At 39.7% G+C, this 22,682-nt stretch overlaps 3 protein-coding genes across 4 annotated transcripts in view; 2 read left to right on the top strand and 1 right to left on the bottom strand.

The window, feature by feature from the left end:
- The first annotated feature begins 97 nt into the window (after positions 1-97).
- LOC144994258 (transmembrane protein 184C-like) lies at positions 98-4,805 on the top strand. Its single transcript, XM_078951388.1, has 10 exons — positions 98-660; positions 875-1,005; positions 1,087-1,123; positions 1,237-1,442; positions 2,062-2,136; positions 2,231-2,324; positions 2,406-2,518; positions 3,268-3,367; positions 3,450-3,621; positions 3,712-4,805. Exons 1-10 carry the CDS (start codon positions 544-546, stop codon positions 3,996-3,998), a joined length of 1,332 nt encoding a protein of 443 aa, XP_078807514.1. The 5' UTR covers positions 98-543; the 3' UTR covers positions 3,999-4,805.
- Positions 4,304-16,848, bottom strand: LOC101156711 (protein arginine N-methyltransferase 9). Of its 2 annotated transcripts, XM_023957645.2 has the most exons (13): positions 16,524-16,848; positions 16,229-16,428; positions 13,868-14,016; positions 13,488-13,724; positions 13,190-13,357; positions 12,966-13,068; positions 12,102-12,211; positions 11,746-11,938; positions 11,318-11,501; positions 8,943-9,645; positions 8,702-8,855; positions 6,848-6,970; positions 4,304-5,495 (listed from the first exon to the last, which is right to left on the bottom strand). In XM_023957645.2, the coding sequence occupies exons 2-13, from the start codon at positions 16,424-16,426 to the stop codon at positions 5,256-5,258; spliced, it is 2,562 nt and encodes an 853-aa protein (XP_023813413.1). In that variant the 5' UTR covers positions 16,427-16,428; positions 16,524-16,848; the 3' UTR covers positions 4,304-5,255. The 2 variants fall into 2 exon arrangements, with proteins under 2 accessions (XP_023813413.1, XP_011474923.2); XM_011476621.4 differs by lacking the exons at positions 4,304-5,495; positions 6,848-6,970 and adding an exon at positions 8,118-8,496.
- Positions 16,849-17,911: 1,063 nt separating this feature from the next.
- The window catches only part of LOC144994257 (rho GTPase-activating protein 10-like), a 48,346-nt gene continuing 43,575 nt past the window's right edge, over positions 17,912-22,682 (top strand). The window contains exon 1 of the mRNA XM_078951378.1: positions 17,912-18,521. Within this exon, the coding sequence (XP_078807504.1) occupies positions 18,368-18,521 (154 nt within the window). The 5' untranslated portion in view covers positions 17,912-18,367. The remainder of the gene's footprint in view (positions 18,522-22,682) is intronic.

Raw genomic sequence — 22,682 nt, 5'->3', positions numbered from 1 at the left:
CCGCCGGAAAACTGCATCAGCCTGATTGGGTAATAGCAAACAGTTCAACCAATCAGAAATTAGAATATGGGCGGAACCAGTCGGGAGGAAAACCGGAAGAATCGCTAGGCGTTTAACTTGTACTGAAACTTTTACCTTCTAACGTTACGCCTCTCTAAAGTCAGTCATTCTCATATTTTAAGAGTGTATCGCGAGTAGAATATACAAAGTGTGAAGTTTTATCGCCGTGTGTATTCCCCCCCCCTTAAAATGTTAATTGGCACGGATTATTGGGTTGTTTACATTGTGAAACAGCTGACAAGCTAACTTTAGCTGTCCTAAAACGCGAGTCGCATGACTTGTTAATTTATCACGGCTGTCCTCAACGATGAACCGTAAACTTTTGCGAAACCTCTAACACGGATTTATTTGGTTTTCTCGTAACGAGCCGTTCAGTGTCTCCTCCATGCGAAGTTAACGTTAAACCCGTGCATATTACCCTGGTCTACAGTGGTAACTGTTAGGTTATTAGTTAGTGCCAGTGGAAGTCAGAAGCTAAAAAAAATGCCCTGTTCCTGTGGGGACTGGAGAAGATGGATCCGGCCGTTGGTCGTCGTGTTATATATTCTACTGTTAATAGTCGTCCTGCCGTTTTGCATCTGGGAACTACAGAAGTCAGGGGTCAGTATTGAAAAAGCTGTTGTAACTTGTATTCAGTACTGAAAACAGTATTGGTTTGTTCTTAATCTAACTAAAAAATATATATATACTGAATTTGTCAGTAACATCTAAAATTCTGTGTAATATACAATTGTATAAATTATGATATTCCAGTTATCCTATTGGTTTCTGTTTTTTTTAAGTGATTTTATTTTTCTCTTTCATCTGATGGCAGGTGGGCACTCATATTAAAGCATGGTTTATCGCTGGGATATTTGTCTTGATGACTATTCCCATTTCTTTGTGGGGAATCCTCCAGCATCTGGTGCACTACACCCGGCCAGAGCTCCAGAAACCCATCATCAGGTAACTTTATAAAGAGCAACATCCCTTAATGATGAGCAGGTTGCAAATGTTCTTCAATATTCTTCATATGATCATATTTAGGATATTATGGATGGTCCCAATCTACAGCTTGGACAGTGTGAGTTTTGCATTAAGAAAGACCAATGATGCAACATGCACATTTCAAGCTCACACCTACAAAATAACAGTTTGGGCCTTTCATTCTCCTTATTCATATTTTCTCTCTTTTAGTGGATTGCACTGAAATACCCCAATATAGCAATTTATGTGGACACTTGCAGAGAGTGCTATGAGGCATATGTCATCTACAACTTCATGACGTTCTTGCTTAACTACCTGGAGAACCAGTATCCCAGCTTGGTGTTGATGCTTGAAGTCCAGGAGCAGCAGAAGCATCTTCCCCCTCTCTGCTGCTGCCCGCCATGGCCAATGGGAGAGTGAGTGTGTTCTCTTAAAATTTGGACCTCTATCCTCTTTATTAGATCTGCCAATCTGATTTTGGGTAATTTGATCAAAAAAGGAAATTGTAATATTTTCCTCAGTTATCTCCATGCAGTGAAGGAGATAATTGTGGTCTAGATTTCAGAGTCATTAAGGCGCTTGAGGATTTTACAGAAAAACAGCAGTTTCTGTTATCCATAGCTTCCTACTAAATGTCAAGAATGAGAGTAAACTTAGCAATGACCACTTGCCTATTGAACTTTGGCTTGATTTACTTCTTTTATAAATGTATCCTGTTCAGACCCCATTAAATGTTATGTAGCAGCACAGCTATCATCGTTTTTTGTAAACACCAAAAATATTTCCAAGCACTTTAACCTGAACCCAAAAAAAAAGCCAAAAACTAGCAACTGTGGTTAAAACTTTTTACTAATCATAATCCGTGCAGCTGCATCTTTTTCTTTCTAGATTAGATAGACTATCTGTGTAAAGGGAGGATTTAGACATTCTCCACCTGAACCTGCACACATTCAGACACTAGAAGATATAAAAAAAACAAATAGGTTACTTCATTGCAAGAGAAATTTTCAACAGAATCCATACATTCCTCTGCAGGGTTTTACTGTTGAGATGCAAACTTGGCGTATTGCAGTACACTGTTGTAAGGCCTGTCACAACAGTGATAGCTTTGTAAGTAACCTGTACTTCACTTCCAAATTCTTCTTTTAAAACCTTGTTTTTATTAATTGTCACAGTTACTTTTGTTTTTTTCTCATCCTCTTAGAATCTGTCAGCTGTGCAAGGTGTACGATGAAGGCAATTTCAGTTCCACGAATGCATGGACGTACCTGGTCATCATTAACAATATGTCACAGCTGGTAATTCCGCTAGTCTGAACATTTGTTTGTATAAACCTGTGTCTATATTTGTACTCAAATCTCTGTTTTCTGTTTTCCTAGTTTGCCATGTACTGCCTTGTGCTGTTCTACAGAGCTCTGAAAGATGAACTAAGGCCCATCAAACCTGTGGGGAAGTTCTTGTGTGTCAAAATGGTGGTGTTCGTCTCTTTCTGGTAAATCTCAGCTTCTGTGGGGATCATGAAAGGCATATTTAAAGACACACTCCAATCGTCTTTTGATCTATTGCAAAAGGGTTCCCAGTGGTCTTTTAATTCTGATTATGCTTTTTTTTTTTGCCAAAATTGGACATTTCTGTAGAGTGGCAGTAGTTCATTAGAAATTCACCTCTGAGTTGTAAACCTGTAAAGAGCTTTTCTACCTTCCTCAAAGGCCCACAGCGCTTTACAGTCACAGTCCCCTTCACACAATCACATACTGGTGGCAACCTTCCACCTAGTCTTCCACCCGAGGTGTCTTGCCCAAGGACACTTGGGCGGGCAATTCCCTCCGTGGTAGTTCGACCGCCCTACCACTGCTCCACAGCTGGATAGCTTATATCAGAGCTATCCCGCTGTACAGTTTTGAGCCAGATGTCAGCTCAGACGAGGAAAATAAAGACGTACATGGAACTATTGGTCTGCAAGGTGATCCGTCGGAATGGAGCGGCGCAGGGAGCTTGTGTCCCACTCAATGCATTTTCTATGCGACAAATACAACCTTTTCCCAACTCCATTTTTTTCATCTGCTCCTGATGGGGAAAAAATCAAATGCAATTGTAAGCTTAATTTTCTTTATGTATGTCCTCCTTCATCAGAAAATGCTAGAAGAACAAGTTAAAAACAGCAAAAAGAATTTTCATTGGAGTGGAGTCTTAAAAAAAATGAATGCAGAGCAATCTGAGATGTTTTTTTTTCCTTCCTAGGCAAGCAGCTTTCATTGCTTTGCTAGTAAAAGTAGGAATTATTTCAGAGAAACGTACTTGGGACTGGCAGAGTGTGGAGGCGGTAGCAACCGGCTTACAGGTAAAATACGATGGAAATTTGTCATCCTTCATGTGAGCAGAAATTCCGTTTGAAACCTAGCTGTCTTTACTGCGTCTCCCAGGACTTCATCATATGTGTGGAGATGTTCCTGGCAGCCATTGCTCATCACTTCAGTTTCACCTACAAACCTTACATCCAAGATGCGGAGGAGGTTTCCTGCTTTGACTCCTTTTTGGCCATGTGGGACATCTCTGATGTCAGAGCAGACATTTCTGAGCAAGTTCGCAATGTTGGTAGGTGCTTCCTGCCCTTTCACTTTTCTTCTGAAGCACGTCTCTGACGCCAAGTACGCTTAAGTGGTGGTTTCGTCTCCGTGTCTGTAGGGAGAACAGTTATGGGTCGTCCAGGGAAGTCCTACTTTGGTGAGGGAGAAAATGAGTGCGAACGATCTGGCCTTCTCTCGTCCGCCTCGCAAGATGCCATTACTGAAGCTGCATCGAGTCCCAACGCTGAAGGCCATTACCAGGGCCTGGGAAGAACTGCACCACACTCGCTGTCAGCTCCTGCTGGCCTCAGCTCAGCCAAGTGGGAGGAAGATGCTGAGCCTGAGGAAGAAAGGACCGACCAAACCAAAGAAGCAGCAGAGGCAGATCTCATTGTGATTACTTAGCTTGTGATTACTGGGCAGGTCCCAGTCAGATCTTTGCAGAACGATGTTCAAGAAGCAACAAAGTTGTTTTAAAGAGCGCATCAAGTATTGGAAAGAACTGAAAAAGACTGTTAAACACCAAAAAAAAGGATCCAAGAATGTAATGGAACTGAATTTTCCTTGTTTTGTGCTTCTAGGAAGACTTGGATGGCTCTGTTAACCCTCCACTTTAAAGATTGTTTTTCCACCTGAACTCTGACAGAAATATCCACTTTTTTTTGTCTCAGCCCTAAATTTAAAATGAGAAAAGTGCAACTCTACACACATTTTCCATAAATTGTGTTTTATTTGGGGCAAACCTTCAAATTGACATCTGTGAAAAAAACATTAGAATTGATTTCTGTTCCACCTTGAATGTAAATGTAGACTTGGGGTAAACTGCAGTTCATTTTAACACTGAAAATGTTGTAATATTTCTATCAACAGTCAAACTGTGGATTGTATTTCTTTTGAATTAACTGTAAAGTTTTTTTTCTTTCTTCAATCGGTGGTACAATCAGCACATTCTTATACGTTACTGTCAGTGCTTTACTTTGCACAGATTTCTCTCTGTTATCACAGATGCCTTGTTTCAAAATGTGCCGTAGATTTATTCCATTCAAAACAAACGCTTTATCGCTACAATCCTTTCCCACCTTTAAAATGTATTTCATACAATTTATGTTTTCTCCTAATCTCTGACACATTTTTTAATGTACATGCATACCGATAAACCCTCCTAAAAATGTTGCATTGTCTTTTTTTAAAAAATAAACTGAAACTACACTATACTTGTCATGTTTATTTAATATCTTCTATTGATCACCATCCCTTATTTTGAATAAAAAAAAAAAAAAAAAAGTAATTTACTGGCAAAAACTTTGACACGAACAGATTCACATCCACACACAACCAGAGGAACATTTCTGCTGCATTCGTACACATGTGCAGCACAGGCCTTCACAAAGGTGTATAGAATATGTGGAACAGAAGCATCGGTGTTGGCTTTTATTAGTCATGGACCGGTTCCATATTCTGCAAAGGTCATGTCCTGCAGATTAATATTAGAACTATGGAACAGGACCCACTACGGGTCTCAAAAACACTGTTACAACGAAGAGGGAAAATCTAAGAATGGACAAAGAGAATGTTTGGTCAACTCAAACATGATCCACAAACATGTGCTGAAACGTAATACACATAAAGAAAAAAATAAAGGAGCTAGAAAGTAGTAGAATACTAGTCCATCACCACATGTGTGTTCTCTATATGGGCTAATATGGAGATGGTGCTTTTATGAAGCTTCACGTTAAGGCAGACCCAGTCTCCAGCCTGGACCTGGAGAGGCTCTGGGAGGACCACAGCGGCCTGCTTCCAGTGCGAGTTCTGGCCAAGCGAGCTGACGCTGATCTCCTGATCCAGATAGATGTGATACCAAAAGGGAACGGCGGTTATTCTGCCCGCTGACGTGACTTTGATCTGTTGGATAAGGATCATGCTTCATGTTACCACGAGAATGTCTGATTGCTGCTCTACAGTGTGAATTACATCAATCAGCCTAAAAAACACACATTTTAGGCTCTTCTGTTAAGTACAATACAAACATGTGTTTTATTTTTCACCAAATCAGATATTTTTTTCCTAACTAGTATAAACAATTGAATGACAAACTAAAATTGACTGTGCATGCTTTTTTTCTAACTGATATTATTGTGCCTCCCTTATTATTAGCATAAAGCCTTTAGATCTGAACTGGAAGCTCTAGAGGAGAACCTTCATCTTCTTCTAATGTATTTCAAAGATCAATAGTGCCGACTAAGGCAAAAAAAATAAAATAAAAAAAGAAACGGTTTGAATGTAAGGTTGTTATACATTTGTTCTGATTTTTTTATTTCAAACACTTCAGCTTTTACTTGAAGTCAGCAAAAAAATGTTCCGTTTCCTTGTTGAACTTGAAATAAACAGAAGGTACCGGTAAATTTAATAATGACTGGATTTTTATGAATAAACACACAGTTGATGGTTTTAATACAGTGGGTCAAAAAAGTAAGTACCAGTAGTTCCACTAAAAACCATGAGAGATCTGTACTGTTCATTGATACACTTTAACCCTCAGAGAGAGAATGTAGAAAAAGAATCCTAAAACTCACATTATATAGTTTTTAAAGGATTTATTAGTATAATGGTGCAGAAAAACAAGTATTTGGTCAATAACCGAAGTTCCCCTCAATACTTTGTAGTGTAACCCTGGCTGGTATTTGATATTTTGCTGGTGGGCAGCTGGTATTTTGGCCAATTCTTCCATGTTTTTATGTGGGACAACTTGCAGTATTGACGAGTGTTAAATAAAATTTTGCCCCACCTTCATATTCACTATGTTTGTTTGTACTACATTATCTTTTTTTTAACAGGGAAAGATGCTACATAAACAAACATTTCAATATTGAGTCTTTTTGCTCCTACTTTATGTTTTTATGAAAGGATATTTACTAAACGCCTAAGATTTATCTTTTGACATAGCTTCTATAATTCTTACTTTTGAAGAAACTTACATTTTTCTTTAACATGAAATAATAATGACTTAAGTGGTTTGGCTCATAAATAATTGAAATGCAATGCCCATGATCAACTGCTGGCACTGTCAGGCCGGTGGAATCTTACGGAAGGGGGAAAAAAAGAAAAACACAAAAATACAAAGTAAAATTAAATGAAAAATCTTAAAGCTCCCTTTTTATTTTCTTCCATAGATGCTGTAAATTTGTGAGAAAGTTCAGGCAACTTTGCAAATGAATGAATTCTTTTGGAAATTTCCTCTCCAGTGGACATCTTACCTTGACCTCTCTGTTGATATAGTTTGAATTGGCATCCATGAGGTTGAGAACAAAGAGCTCTGCAGCCTCACTCAGATGTCGACACTCCAGTGTGGAAAAGTCCAGAAACACATGAACCGGTACCTAAAAGCAGCGCATCAACAATTACACACCTTCAGTAGAACCTTTTACTACAGCATGAGATAGCATGAACTCATGCTTTAGCTGTGGACTTGTAGCAAATAAGATTCAACTGGATGAAGAGCCTAATGTATAAAATCATCAGTCTCTCACATCTTAAATATAACCATCTGAAAAAGCTTCTTCAAAGAGAAGTGGGGAGTATTCCCACTTCATTCCAAATTTGACATAAAAAAGTGTGAATCTGTAGCCTTCACTCAAAGGAGATCTTGAATCAAAGTGGTCATTCTGATGCTTTGGAAAAAGAAAAAAAACGGATCAATGGTAGCTGTGAAAACGGAACGACTTTCTGTCCGATGACAGCATGATCCATACCGTGGTAACAAAAACATATACTTTCACAATGTTTAGCACATGAAAAGCTCTAACTGAAGCAATAAATACATGAAAGACACAGAAAAAGTGTGGAGAACAAAATTTACAACAGCTGCTTTGGATTTCTAAAAGCAATGCGGCTCAGGATCAGAAAAGTCCTTGAGTTTGCAAGAAAAAACTTCCCATCAACCCCTCTGACCAATTGCCTGCCTCTTGGCCCCTCTAAGCATTCTGGGTAGAGTAATCACACCATATTGTAAGCTTGTTTTGCTTTATTTTCACTATAACCCAGTGCGCCTAACGGATGTAAAAACATTTTTTTCATGTCCACCTTATGGTCTGAAAAACAAAATATTTTATTACTTTTTTAAATTATTTTGTCACAAAATAAAACTTTTTTGCTTTGGAAACTGGGTCACCTACATGAAAGCCAATGGAAAGCTGGTCATTGAAGCTCATGGAATATACATGCACTGATCTGCAGTATATCACAAGAGCAACTCATGCAGATGAATCTTAGCCAGAGCAAGATTTTACTATAAGAAGCAGCAAATGAACCACACCTTAAGAAGATGCAGTGAAAACCAATACATATATTGATGTAAATGTATTGGTATGAACCTATTTTGATTGCATGTTATTTAAAAATATTTTGAATGCTTAGACTGTATGAAGAGGAATGCCTTTGTAACCTTTGGGCTTTCAGTGCTGGAAAAAAAAAGAGAGCTGGACATTTTGTCTTTGTTTAATCTTAGTCTCAGATTGATGCTCAACAACGCATCCTCCACCCCAATGTTTTGGAAAGAGTGACAGGGCAGCAAGGCAACAGACTGGAAACAGAGACTGGCAGCATGAAAGGGTTCGCTCTGTCCCACTGCAGGGCAAAAGAACCCCCTCCCCATCCTCCCTGCTGCCAGTTGTGTAGACCACAGGGTTGTGTTTGGGGTGATCGATGGATTTTGGTCGGAATATCTTTAAGCCAAGCTGTGGGTTTTGTCATCCAAGCACAACTGTGTGACAGCAACAATGTGCTTGGACGTGCCGCCCGCTGAGAACTTTGAGGATGGCATCTGTTAGACACAAACAGCTGTCCTGAGGACAGAGGTCTGCAGAATTATCAGCACAAACACCAGGCTGGAGGAAGACTCGGATTTCTAGACCAAGTAAAGAAAAAGAATTCACTAAGATTTGCAGCTCTTTCAATGTGGCACAGTGGAGAAAACAGCTACAAACTAAAGTTCATCTAAAAAAAAAAAAATTTAAATCTGTAACATGAACCCTTTTTAAAATACTTTTGTGACTAGAAAATCACACAAAAAAGTCAGCTTGCTCTGCGGTAGGTCTGGCAGGAATACTTACAGTAAACTGGTTGATAAACGGAGAGATGTTAAACCCCAAAGTTGGCTCCAGACCCTGGACGGCGCTTTCCCGCAACAAGGTGTCAGACTCCACCAACATGCCATGCACTACGATCCTCTCTGGGAAAATGTGGCCTCCTTCTTCCAGCAGACACCTGCCACAAGTAATACATCCATAATGTGAAAAAGTATTGATGCAATCCAAAGCTTAGCTGCAAATTTGGGAAACGTGTGATCCTCACCTGGCCAGAGAAGCCTTCTCCATTAGCTTTTGCCGGATGAGGCCGCAGGTTTCCACACAGTCGAGGATGATGGCGCTCCACAGCTTCTCCCCTGAAGGCCTCTGCAGCATCCCCTGCTCATCCTCCACGCGGTTGAGCCAGAACTCCAGAAGCTGCTCTGAGATCCCGTTGGAGTGAGCCAGCCTCTTCAGCACTTCCTGCTGCTTGCTCTTTTCCACGGAGCTGTAGACCTTTACGCCACCTTGGCTGGCGGCGAGGAGCGAGAGCAGAGAGAAGCCCTCCGACACATCCAGCACGTACAGCAGATCGCTGGCAGGCGTGGAACCAGCAGGGTCGGTGTTAAGAGCAGCCCCTTCCCCGCTGTGCAGCTTCCCCTTGAGCTGGGAGATGAGCTTGTCTAATGCGCTGCGGAAACTCTGGTGGTAATCCGTATTATTGAGGAGGGCCATCTCTGAACACTCCAGCAAGCAGGAGTCTTTGCTTTGCTTCTGATTGGTCTGTAGACACGCTAACGCCGTGCAGAGTTCAGCCTCTGGGTTTGGGTTTGGGTTTGGAACAAGGTTTTCCGAACGCGGCCAGCTCCTACTTTTGTCAAGATGGATTTGCCGACCCCCTCGGAGCACAGCAACGCCGCTGAGCCCCAGGTAGGCGTCTCGACAGGAGACTTCCACAATCAGCTCATCGCCCGGCTTCAACATGAAACCTGAAGAAGCAACAACGAAGCATAACCTTTAAAGTATCTCTATCGGGGTACAGATTATGCATTGCTGAGTACAAATACATCAGACTTTTCATGTAATCTATAATACTCAGAATTTTCTAAATCTAAAGAATTCTTTCAAAATAAAGTTCACATGCTCTTCCTGTTTTGACAATTCATCTATTATGACTTTTTGTATTTCAAATACACTTTCAAGAGCTTGACAAAAATTTAAATCTCAGAGGTCGGTTGTGGTTGTAGCACCTTATGTACAGATCTGATTGGGTCAATCAACAGTTAACCAACGAGCAAAACCAAATTTTCTCACTAGAATATTGGTTTTGCAAGAATATGGAACATTGGAAAGGAGGAATATGACACAGAGCAGGAAAGGAGAGCAATCAAGTTAGATTCAGGAGACCAGACATGAAGAGGATTCCTCCTGGAACACTATCTGTTTATGCCGGTGGACGGCTCGTCAGAGACCTTTAGGAAAGATGCATATTTATTACCTATTAGAAGTGTATACACAATAGAAGACTGTCATGGACTCTCAAGGTGCGCACTCTGATGCGGCAGAGAAATGAATGTTGGTCATCTCTGATAAAGAAGGTGGCTGCTGTGAGGTTGAGTCAGAGCATTTGGCACCAATGTGGAAGTTCACTTTTTTTTTATTAGAAAGATGCTCAAACCATGAGACAGCTATCATATAATCCACCAATGCATGTTTGCAATGTTGCAATAAAAATGTAACTTCAAAACGTGCTGTTTTTTTAAATAAAAATTCAAAAACATCACGCAGCGGTAGGGCGGTCGACCCATGATCGTAATATTACAGGTTCGATTCCCGCCTTGCACGCCCATGTGTCGAAGTGTCCTTGGGCAAGACACTGAACCCCAACTTGCCTCTGGTGGGAGGTTGGTGCCAGTGTTCGGCAGCGGAGCCGCCACCAGTGTGTGGGTGTGTGTGTGAATGTGTGTGTGACTGTGTGTGTGCGTGTGTGTGTGACTGGGTGTGTGACTGGGTGTGTGACTGGGTGTGTGATTGGGTGAATGGGTCAGTGACTGTAAAGCGCTTTGAGCCTTGTAGCTAGAAAAACGCTATATAAGTATACGCAATTTACCATTTGCAAAACAAAAATAGACTAAAACTATGAAGTCATATTGATGCCAATTCAATGAGAACAAAAGTTGCTGTTTTAAAATCAAAGTTTCCTAAAGTGCAAACAAAATGTTAATTTTTAAAATTAAACCATTTTGAAGTTGGAAATGAAAAAATGAAATGTTAAATGTGACAACTGGTTTGTCTTTAGACGTGTTCTCTCAGACCTACTTGTCTGTGATTGGCTGGTCACGTTGTTGACAATCGGATGGAGCTCTTTCATGTAAGATGTCAGATGTAAGATGCTGGCCTCCTATGTAGATGAGGGTCGTTTGGAGTGTAATTTAAATTATGTTAACACTTATTTAATCTGTTGCAGTGAAAAGGAAACTATGTTTTTGGTATTTTTTCTGTTTGTTCATGTACTGCAAATGATATCGTCATCGAAATATTGATCACTAATATTGCGAGTTTTCCTCCTATCTTACAGCCCTATAAAACAACAAAACTTTACATGAATAAAAAAAAGGCTGTACCAAAGCTATTCATTTTTCCAGCATGCTAGCAGCTTACACTTGGCGCTGTGGACGGGGTAGATGGCTTGCTCCCAGCAGGTGTCTTCCTGAGGTCCAGTCGACAGACTGCTCTCCTCATCCAGATGGAGCTGGAACCACACAGCCAGAGCATCAAGCTCTCCTTGCTGAGTCACGGGCAGCTGGATCCTCTGAACCTCCCTGGAGCTCAGACCTTCTAGTTCCTTGAGTTTTCAAATAAAGCAGTGTTCAGAAAGGAAATGATACATTTGTAACACGTTGATACTGTCTGAGTAAAATCTTATGGCTTTAGACCTAAACCGAAACTAGGAAACTAGAATGTTTACAACCCTCTGCATTAAATCAATGACTTTATCTGCATAAAGAAAAAAAAAAGTCTGGTTAGTACTGTGAGTAAAAGTCGGAATCATCGGATTAAAGAATCTGCGGTTGGAGATTTTTGCTCACCTGCACATTGTTGAAATCGATGGTGAGGGCTGTGAAGGGCTCTGTGAGAGCGGTGTACCCCCCGGGCAGCCTGCTCAGTCTCTCTGTGGTGTATGGCTCCACGGACTCCTCCGGCTCTGAGCTGCAGCTCACTGGACTGTGGATCTCCCCACATGCAGCCATGGACAGCCCGCCCACTTGTGTCGCACAGAGTCTGAATGAGAAAGACAAGGCTGTATTCCAAGACCTCCAGACAGATGATATAAATACCTTAAAGGAAGGAGAACTTCAGATTCTTCACCCATTCTAGAACATAGAATGTTTGAAAAAACACAACCTGTAAGATCATCAGTGGAAATAGGTATATGCGAGCGTACCTGTGATGGCGGCGGATCTCAGGGCATTCCACAGCCAACGCAAACACAGTGGCTCCAGCGGGGATGACTCGTCCTGTGGCAGACTGTTCCCCAAACTTATTCTCATTCGACTGGAAAGATACACAACTATAGATTAATAATGAAGAAGACATTTGTAAAACACCATCCAGCCTTTCTTTAATAATTGCTAAAACACTGCATATATAATAACACTACAGTATTAGCAGCTAGCATTTCAATTCTAGTAGAGCCGAGGTGAAGAGGGTGGAGATAAGGTTAACTGTCCAGAGCAATGGAGAGTGTGGGAAAGAAGCAAAGAGGGTTCAGGTGTGATGTGTGACAAAAGAGTGTCCGCAAAAATGAATGAAAAGGCGTAGAAGTCAGGAAGCAGAGGTGGAGGTAACACAGATGAAGATGTTCTCTGGGAGTGATGCAGATGGATAGAATCAGGAAGGAATCCATCAGAGGAACAGATTATGATAGATGTTTAGAGATAAAAGCAGGGAAGCCAGATTATGATTGTTTTGACACTTTGAGGGGAAAGACGACGATGATGTTGGGAAAAGATGCTAATGTCGGAGCTATTAAGAAAGAGGCCTAAAGGAAGACCAAAGACAACGTTCATGGATGTAGTGAAGGAGGACGTGAAAGTAGATTGCGTGAGTGAGGATGGAGGGGCATAATTTGCCGTGATGACGTCTAAAGGGAGCAGACAAGCAAAATAACTAAATTCTTTTCCAATGACTGAAACCTGGTTATTAAAAAAAAGGGGAGCACGAGTATGGCACTGCACATGTGTAAAATGAGAACATAGGAGTTAACTAATGGAACAATTGTGTTTGTTTTTTTATCATTTAAAGTTACCTTAGGAGGCAAGAGGAGGTGATGCCAGGCATGAATGAGACTCTCTATGATGCCTTCTCCAAACAATCCTGCATCTACTGTCTCAGTCACCACCAGTGATACCCTGAGCACGAAGCAAATCAAATACATGAACTTTATTTCACCCAAGTCTGTGTCCATACATTTTTTTTTTTTAGTTAAACTATTGTGCAGTTTGACAGAAATTCCTACTGTGTGCACACAACCTGTGAGGAATGTCGGCAGGAACTTCCATCTCCAGTGATTTCTTGTGAAGGATCTTGATGTCTCCCTCCATTCCGTTAGCTGTCACCACCTCACAGGCCAGTTCATACATGGTCTTTGACAGCTCACAGGCGTAAACCTCAGCTGCTCCTGCCTGCTTGGCACACATTCTTGTTGAACACAAAAATAGTATCAGAAAATACATTTCCTATTTTTTTTCAACTGACTACCAAACAAAGGTATCTAATAAAGACTTACAAATTGAAAGACATGGCTAAATTCTTCTGGAACATATCTCACCCAAGTATCCCAGTGCCAGTACCTATATCAAGTACAGTGCTGCATCCGCTCTGGACAGCCTTCTGAATGGCCTGTTGGTATTTCTGGTTTCTGCCATGGTCATTGAGCATTAGGAAGTGCCAACGCTCCACCAGCCAATTGGCAACGCGGTAAAAATTCTCCCTGGCCTCTGGAAATTCAGGTCTGAGCTTTAAGGCTTTGTGGAAATAACCTGCTGCTTCATCCCTGAATCCCATTCTAGGTGATGGAAAGACAGTCACAAAAGGCACAAAAGTTTGTGTCAGATGATTAAATGTATTTATCTAGGAGGTGCAAATCTGAAAAAAATAAAATTAAAACAAAAACATGCTAATACCGTACACACATTAAAATGAGAGTACCTGAACAGGTGTTCACCCATGCTGTTCAGGATCACCTCATCAGCAGGAAGAATTTCCAAGGCTTGCTCATAACAGTCAAAAAGCTCCTGAATGCGACCCACAGAGTCCAGTTCCTCTGCCCATTTAAAAAGCGTAAACCTGAAGGACTCCTGAAAGAGAAGTGGAACGGGGTACATTTGGATTCTCCTGCAGTAAAAGTGACAAATGCAAAAGGAAGAATCCTTCTTTTTTTTTAAATTAACAGTTATTTAAGTAGAAGACCAGCTCCAAATTACACAATGTGTCCTAATAATGCACCTTTACTTTGAAAAGCAGTTAAAACAACAGGCAAGTGAGCAAAATGTAGGTGTCTATAGCCGTGGTTGCAAACCCCCTGGGCCGCGGCCCGGTGCCGATATGTGGACCACTTGGTACCGGGCTGCAGCCAGAAAAAAAATGCATGCGCTAACTTCAATTATTTCCGTTTGTTTATTTTCTGATGCTGACTGAAGTTGTATTTTGGAAAACCACCAGATTCTGTTCAGAATCAGAATCAGAATCTTTTATTATCATTCTGCAGAGCACAATGAAATTTTTTCCAGCAACTCTCGATATAAAAAAGGTAGAATAAAATAAAATAAGAATAAGGAGCTATATAAGGCATAAATACTTAAATACTGTACAGTAGAGTGGGGTGAATATTGCACGAGTGGGTATTCCACATTAGAATGGATATTGCACATACAGCATGAATATTGCACACAGTTTAAAATAGAGTCAGAGCATTGTCAGCTGTGTGCTGACAGGGGTTAGTGGGTTATGTTAAGTCTGGGGGGAGGGGGCGGTTTCGTTGACCCAGTTGTGTGATGTGTGGGGGGGGTGGGGGGTGGATGGACCTCACTGCTCTTGTTCACCATATTAGTAAATGTTCACCATATTAGTAAATTCAAAATTACAAACCATTTTTTTCCCCCCATTTGGAACATTCAAATCCAAAAACACAAGGCGGTATAGCATTTGACAAATAGAAAACTAGAACAAGGACTATGTGGAACATCAAAACAATATGAAGTAATAAAGTAAAGAAGTAAGTAATACAAATAAATAAAAAGCAGACATACCAAACTAAAAGTAGCTATAAACTAGAACAGGTTGAACATGTTTACTTTTTGAGCTCAAATGCATTTGCAGAGATTCTGTCTAGAGCACGTGTCAAACTCAAGGCCCGCGGGCCAAATGTGGCAGAAGAGTACGCCTGTACAAATAATCGCAAATGTATCGTTATCGCGATTTCAAGCTGTGCAATATCCATATCGCAAAAGTCGGCAAAAATCACAATAAATTGTAAACCTTAAATGTGCTGAAACAATCTTATGGCAACTTGAACTATTTAATGAATTAAATAAATCCCTTTATGCATTTGACCAATCAGATGGAGCTTTCATGTTATGTTATGACGTTGCCCTCCTAATTAGACGAGGGTCTAATAATTTAAGGTAGTTTATTTTTTTAACTTTTGCCGTGAAATGGAAATGTTTTGTTGTTTTTACTAATTGTTCATTTATCGCAAGTTATATCATCGTCGCAATATTGATCACTATTATCGCATATCGCGAGTTTTCCTCATATCGTGCAGCCCTACACAGGAGCATAAAAGTTTTTAATTTCTTAGAATAAAAAATAAAAATTGGTGTGTTTTTATTCATATCTTGGGGGAATCCGACTTGAAATAACGGATCGGGCAACTATACATTCGGACTTAAACACTGTCCATATAACCTAACCTGACAGAATCAAATTTAAAAGGATTTATGCTAAAGTAACAAGAAAACATGTTTTCTATGCAACTGTAATTGTCAATAAATAATGAGTTATATAACATTGAGGAGTAGTTACATTTATTTTCATTTCATTTGGTTACATGTATAAGTTATATCTGTCCCTTTGAGGACAGCAACTATGCTGATGTGGCCCTCAGGGGAAATGAGTTTGACATCCCTGGTCTAGAGTGTTGGTGCATGATTCTGCTTTGCATGTTGCACCTGTGATCAGGTTACAAAAGACACGTGACATCAAGTGAAACAAGGCTATGTTTGTTTGATGGAGAGTAGCTCAGATATCATAGAAGGATCTTCTTTCCATTGTTAAGTATGGTCACATATTAAGGAAATGAATTTAACAAGATTTTTAATGCCATGTAATTGCAAAGTAAACATTTTTGCTTTAATGCGGCAAACACAAAACAAGTGAAAAAAAAAAAAAAGAAAGAAAAAACCTGGAGCATCTTGAAGATCCAGCTATGTTTGCTCACTTCAAATGTAAATGAAACTGCATCATCATGCGCTGTCAATGATGACGTTCAGAGAGTGGTTGTGATCGTACCTGTGCAAAGTCCTTGAACTCAGGTGCGAGGTTGAGGACCAGGAGGTAGTGCACAAACGCTGTTCCGTAATCCTGGTTTAACAAGCACTGCTGGGCACTCTGTAGGGAGCTGGAGACCAGCTCGTCTCTAGCAGGGTCTCCCCTGCGTCGCCGCCGGGACCTCCTGCCATGCTTTGGCCTAGCACTGGTATTAGGCATTTCTGAGACGAGAACATAATAATGTGACTTTAAAAAAAAGTTACAGAAAAATAGAATTTAACGTGCATAAACACATATTTTTTTTTAGCTAGCGTACTTGTTATATATCAGCGAGATGGGGTAGAAACTCTAGAGGTCGGATACTAAAGCTAAAAGCTCCTTTTGGGTTTGACTAGAAGCAAGCAGCATTATATTACGGCACTCGGTTAGCTTCTCCTGCTATAGCAACAACTTCATGTTATCCTTCAAATTTAGGGTTAAACGTGCGTCAAAAGTTGTCTATGCATAGTTAAAATTATGCAGCCGGAAAAATTAAAAAAGAAAAAAAAAATCATCTTTACGTGGCAATAATATTTAACTGCTTCCAATGAGCATCAAATGCTGGTGTGTGTGTGTGAACAACAAATGCGTCCATCCGCCGGACAGGTCGGAGAGAAATATATTCCCAGATAAAGGTTCCGCATGGCCATATCTTAAAATTTCATTATTAGTTTATTTAAAAACTAGACTCGAAAGGTTGAAAAAATGATTGCTGTTTTTTTCCTTTTTGGCATTTTTTCAAGGTTATTAATAAAAAGGAAATGTTACCATTTTAGGGGGTTCCTTTCGTGACGTATGATATACTGAGCAGCAATCAAAGAGTTCAGGAGATCAAGATAGTTCAATCCCTCTAACACTGGTTTATTTTTTTAAGGGATTAGACACACTCTATCAGTAATAATACACATGTAACAATGTATGTTACAATGTATAAAAAGGTCATTCATAAGGTTATTGAACTCTGTGCAAGTTGAGTCAAAATAACAGTAAAAATATGCATTTTTTATAAGGTCAAATAAAATGTAAAATGTTAAAGCGGGTCATAACTGATTTGAAATTTTTATTAATATATTTTAAGCAGTTTTTCTGATTGAATTTATTTCATTTTTTCCCACTATTTAGGAATTTTATCTTTTCCCAAGTTACTTAAAAAAATATATATTTACATTTCTCATCTGTTGACAGAATACATGAGTGCCTTGTTGGCCATTCATTGAACTTTTTTTCCCAAATGCTTTTATTGACAATAGTTGAGCACAATTTACAGACAAGCTCAAACAACAGGCGTACAAGAAATGCAAGCGAAGAAAGAAAAAGATAAATAGATAAACTAAATAAAAGCTAGTGATTTTCTAAAAGACCAATATTTTTAGATTCATTATAAATATTCACGGCAATCTTGGTTCTTACTTATTTTAGAAATAAAAAAAGTAATTCCATGTGAAAGACAAAAAAACAATGGTGCGGATTTCAGAAATGTGCTTTTTTTTTATTTATAATAAAAACATTACCAAGTTTTACCGTTGTGTTAATTGTCCTACTGTGCAAGTTGTTTTTGCTAATTATATCAAACAAAATGTTTGTCTGTACTGATATGTAGAGGCGGAAGTGGATTGGAGTGAACCATGTTGCGCACCTTTGGACTCTTTGACAGTAAGTTTTGCCCACAGTCGACGGTTTGGCTACACGCATACAGATGTCAGCAGAGTTTCTCAATCTGTCACATTTCTAGGTGGAGTGTATTCTGAGAAAGGAAAAATCTGGACACTGCTGCTGGGATATTTTTTCCATTCCCCCCTATTTTATATCCATTTTAATGAACTTCCGATGCATCTTTTTATATTGAGACGCAAAGTTATACTCAACCCGATATATCTTTAAGTGTTTTTTTAGCTTTACTTCAGCCTAGGCTTGGAACAACACCCATGCACTTGTGTCCAAAGTTACCATGCTAAACCCCGCTAGCCTCTGCTACTTAACGTAGCTATGCTTTGTGTAGGGCGGCTAAAAGAACTGTAGACGTAGAAGGAGCGCAGAGCTTGTTTGGGCGAAGAAGTTTGAGTATTTGTTAGAAATCCCGTTTATCTTAAGTCGAAGCCGTCCATCTGTCAGACAGAGGAGATGGGACTACACCCGCTGGAATTTAGTGAGTGCTATCTGGACAGCCCGAGCTTCAGGGAGAAAATAAAGGCGCACGAAGCAGAGCTGGACAAAACCAACAGGTTTATCAAAGAGCTGTACAAAGATGGAAAGAACCTCATCAATGCGACCAAGCGTAAGTGTCCAAACACACACACACACACACACGAGGTTTTATGCTTAGTCTAACAAACTGCTTTTGAACGAAGCAGGAAAGTGTCCAGAGTTGTTTCCTTAGATGCAGCCATTCATGCCAAACCGGATCGAGACTTGTCTTGTTTACTCTTTTACATAAATGTTGACACTTTTCAAACACGTTTTCTACCTCCTGAAAATATTGTTCTGAAAATGTTTGTCGCCAATACACACTTAGGCTGAGTCGAAACTATTAGATTCTGATCTCGTGGCTGTCCTTGTCTCAAAGCTCCCCCTTGCTTATAAAACGTGATCTGGAGTGGACTGCTATCAGTGTTTTTTTTTTGTTTGTTTTGTTTTTTTGTTTTTTTTTTTTGCTATCAGCATCACCTTTTAAACACCTTAAATAATGAGAGAGAAGGAACTTGAACTCCCAACCAAGTCAGTTTTTGGACAAGGATGGATTTGTATGCTTGAGCTTTTCTGGTTTAAGAGCAAAAGTGTGTTTGTCTTTCTGGACACACACTCAGTCACACATGCTGTACTCCCTCTGTCATAAAATAAGGATGAGCAGACTCCGCCTTTGTCATACAAAGCTCTCTGCCATTATAACATAGGCTAAGCTCCGCCTCCATCACCAAAAAATTAGTCCTGCCTTTGACACACAAAGCTGGCTACGCTTCCGTTACATAAAGCAGATGCTGCCTATTTCACCAAATGCTAGCTCTGCATCCATCACAGCAAAGTAGAGTAGCTCCACCTATGTCACAAAAAGCTGGTTCCACCTCCATCACATGATATCGACTCCACCTTTGTCAAAAAAAACAACACAAAAAAATCTGGCTTGGCCTATGTCACACTCAGCAGGCTCCACCTCTGTCGGAAAAAAATCTGCCCTGCCACCATCAACCAATGTCTGCTACACCTCTGTCACAAAATCCGTCTCTGTCTCCACAAAATCCGTCTGTCTCCATCCCACTGGGTCAGGTCTACCGTTGGCACAAAATCTGTCTTTGCCTATGTCACACCGAGTAGGCTTCAACTCTGTTACAAAAAGCTGGCTCCGCCTTCTTGACACAAAGCTCAGTCTTTTACAACGTAAAAAATGTACTCTTCGTCTGTCAAACACAAAGACGGTTTGTCCACTCTCATAAAAAGCTGGCTCCATCTCCATCACACAAAGCCGGTTTAGCATACGTCACACACTCCGTCCAAGTCCAAAAAATGTGGCTATGTCTCTGTCACTCTCGGCCAGCTTATTTGAATGTGGGTAGGCTATATTGTCAAAGGGAGTACATTTAACCTTATTAAAAAGGTGAATTCCAGCACCACCCTGGCAGTCTGAAGACCCCCCGGGTGGTAAAAAGAAATGTTAGTATGTGTTTGCCTGGTGGGGTTGAGTGAAGTCGGTAGTCAGGTTACAGGTATGACTTTCATTTGGTCTCAAGGTAATCTAGCATTCCTTAAAGGAGTGTTAAACACACTGAGATCTTTGTTCACACTGACTTGATGATGTCAGGTGTCCCGGTGAGATACAGGATATCCTGAATTACCTTTAAGCTAAAAAAAGAAAGCCTTGTACAAATTATATAGAGTTATTATCTCATATTTACTTACACAAAAGTTTATGGGATTTTTATTTATTTATTTCCAAAAATGTTTGTGAGACAGCAGCTTCCTCTTAAAAATGATCAGATTTTTGTTCTGTATCAGTCAGTTATGCTCTATCAACCCTCAGCTTCATATCTGCACAGTTGACAACTCATGTTACTAAAATGGGCTGGATGTAATTTATTTAGATATTTGTGTTTAGGACTAAGCCATTTCTGTTGATAAACAGGTTTAGATCCTGTGTACACTTTCTAAGTTAGTTAAAGGTATTTTAGAAACATCTTGCAATATAAACACATTTTTTGATTCTAACATGTGAAATATGGAAACCCAAAAAGGATCACAGCAATGGAAAATAGGAAATGAAAAATGGCTTTCTACTTTTTGTGGGTTTTTTTAATTTAACAAAAGCTAATTGACATTTACAACATTGAAATTGCTCATTTTGATACCTAACTGGTTCTGACTGCATTCCGGCCACCTTTCTCTTTCTGCCTATAATAGAAACAAGGTATAACTAAAAAAATGTAAACTTATTTATCCTTTTTTTATCCAATGCAATGGATTTTGTCCAAATGTTTGTGGAACTTCACAAATATGCTTTCTTTTATGTTGCTAATATTCAAAAGGTGCCAATCTTGTTTCATTTCCACCACAGCTTTTTATTTTATTAAGTTTTACCAAAACGTCTTTGGATAACAGCTGCGTAGGAGTTTCCGTACTCCACCTTGGTTATTTATTTTGAGCAGCCCAAACAAATCTGTTCTTCAACAAAATGTTCTTTAGTAAACACTGCTTTATTATCCAGACACAGTTTCATAAACATGTTGTAATTGTTTTGCATGTGTGTGTGTGTGTGTGTGTGCATGGGTGGTGAACTATGTGGGACTATAGCACTCATGACGATGAATTGGATTTGATGCACAGCTGTGTGTTGGTGTCAGGTGACCAACTCTGTCATTTTCTGGAGGATATGACATCCACGTCTTATGTTTCAAGACCTTATGTGACTCACTTGAAAGCATCTCCTCCTTTTCTGCTGCTGACGAGCATCATGCACGTTTAACATCACAAAGTCAAAATGCAGGGAACGGCAAACTTCCTCTTGCTGGGACGATTTCAAAACCCGCTCAGATTTAGGAAGGAACTAATGCACATTTTCTGCACGCATAAGATTTCTGATCCAAACCTACTAAGTTGAGAAACTTTCTCAAGTCTCAATCAAATCTGTGTGGTAAAAACATACTTTTATTTATTCGCCCTCATCGTTTTTGTTGGATGTTCAGTACAGTTGGAGGTTTATTTGAGTGGGGTAAGCTGCTCCACCTCAGTCTTTGGTGGGAGTTTGCCTGCTTTGAGATTGGTAGTTAAGCTTTGTGCTTACATAGAAACATACCTTTGGACGCAAATTACACTCTGTCACCCCCTGAAGATTGCAATGCCGTAGAAGAGACGCATATCAGAGTCTACTACAGCTCATACGGTCACTGACCAAACCGATGAGAAATACTAAAATAGTCCTCACTGTGAGGTCCTGAAGCGGACACAAATACTGCTGATGAAAATCTGGCTGTTAGCTGAGAAGGTGCCACTTTTCTGTAACATGATTTTTTTTTTTTGGGGGGGGGGGGGTGTCTTGTACTGTATATCTGTGAGTGGAACTCATCAGGTGGCTGAATACTTTAACTCCAAGCAAGTGGTTGTATTATGCTATCAATATTGATGTTAGAAAGACATGGATCATATTTAAATTCTAAAATTCTAGCTTTTGGATGTTTTGGTCTTTGCCAGGTCTTAAAACCCAACAAGGAGATCTTTAGATGGACATAAGACTGTTTAATTATTGAAAATCAACAATTTGATGATCTGGATCCTTTAGTTGGGTATGTTGAGAACATGACTTTAAAAAAAGGAATTGGGTATAGTTACTCACTACTTGATCCAAAAAGTGAATGAATCAGTAACTAAAGTGCTCTTTAGTTAAATCATCTGAAATAGTATTTGCATTACTGCACAAAGACATTGCTTGGATTTTATTTTTTAGCGTTTTTTACAAGTCAGTTGAAATGGGCAAATTAGACAAGTACTTGTATACAACCTTCAATATTTATTACTTTGTATTTTGTTTAAAGCAAACTTTTTTTTTTTAAGTAACAGAGTGTGTTTAACTCTGTTGTCCAAATTCAATTCAACTTTATTTACATAGCCCGATATTACAACAGTTGTCTCAAAGGGGTTCATACGGGTAATTGTTTAATAAGCATGAAATAAGTCATAAAATTCAATAAGTAATAGCTAAACTAAACAGACTTAGCTAAACTGGGCATCTCTGACCCCCCTCCTTGGTAAGGAAAATCTCCTTAAAAAATAACGGATTCCAGGGGAAAAGAAAGAAGAAACCTCAGGGTTGTCCACATGAAGGAAGGATCCTCTTCCAGGACAGACAGGCGATGGGAAAAAATAGTCTGCCGGTAATGATCCTTCCACAGGTGCCCCCATCTCACTCAAAAAAAAACTTGATCTTAACAAATGACCCTAACAGTTACAGTTT

This window comes from Oryzias latipes, chromosome 1, assembly GCF_053564925.1.
Source record: "Oryzias latipes strain Hd-rR chromosome 1, Olatipes_Hd-rR_3.1".
Lineage (NCBI taxonomy): Eukaryota > Metazoa > Chordata > Actinopteri > Beloniformes > Adrianichthyidae > Oryzias > Oryzias latipes.
Note: the sequence above shows the minus strand (reverse complement) of the source record. Positions and strands in the feature narration are given on the sequence as shown.

Bases quoted from the DNA above. Each gene is read 5' to 3' on its own strand.
- LOC101156711 (XM_023957645.2), bottom strand. From the start codon at position 16,426: ATGCCTAATACCAGTGCTAGGCCAAAGCATGGCAGGAGGTCCCGGCGG. The intron at 13,725-13,867 runs GTACTCTCATTT...TCCATCACCTAG, and splicing joins ATGGGTGAACACCTGTTCAG to AATGGGATTCAGGGATGAAG. The intron at 13,358-13,487 runs GTGAGATATGTT...GTGTTCAACAAG, and splicing joins ACTGGCACTGGGATACTTGG to AATGTGTGCCAAGCAGGCAG.
- LOC144994258 (XM_078951388.1), top strand. From the start codon at position 544: ATGCCCTGTTCCTGTGGGGACTGGAGAAGATGGATCCGGCCGTTGGTC. The intron at 1,124-1,236 runs GTGAGTTTTGCA...TCTCTCTTTTAG, and splicing joins CAATCTACAGCTTGGACAGT to TGGATTGCACTGAAATACCC. The intron at 2,325-2,405 runs GTAATTCCGCTA...CTGTTTTCCTAG, and splicing joins TTAACAATATGTCACAGCTG to TTTGCCATGTACTGCCTTGT.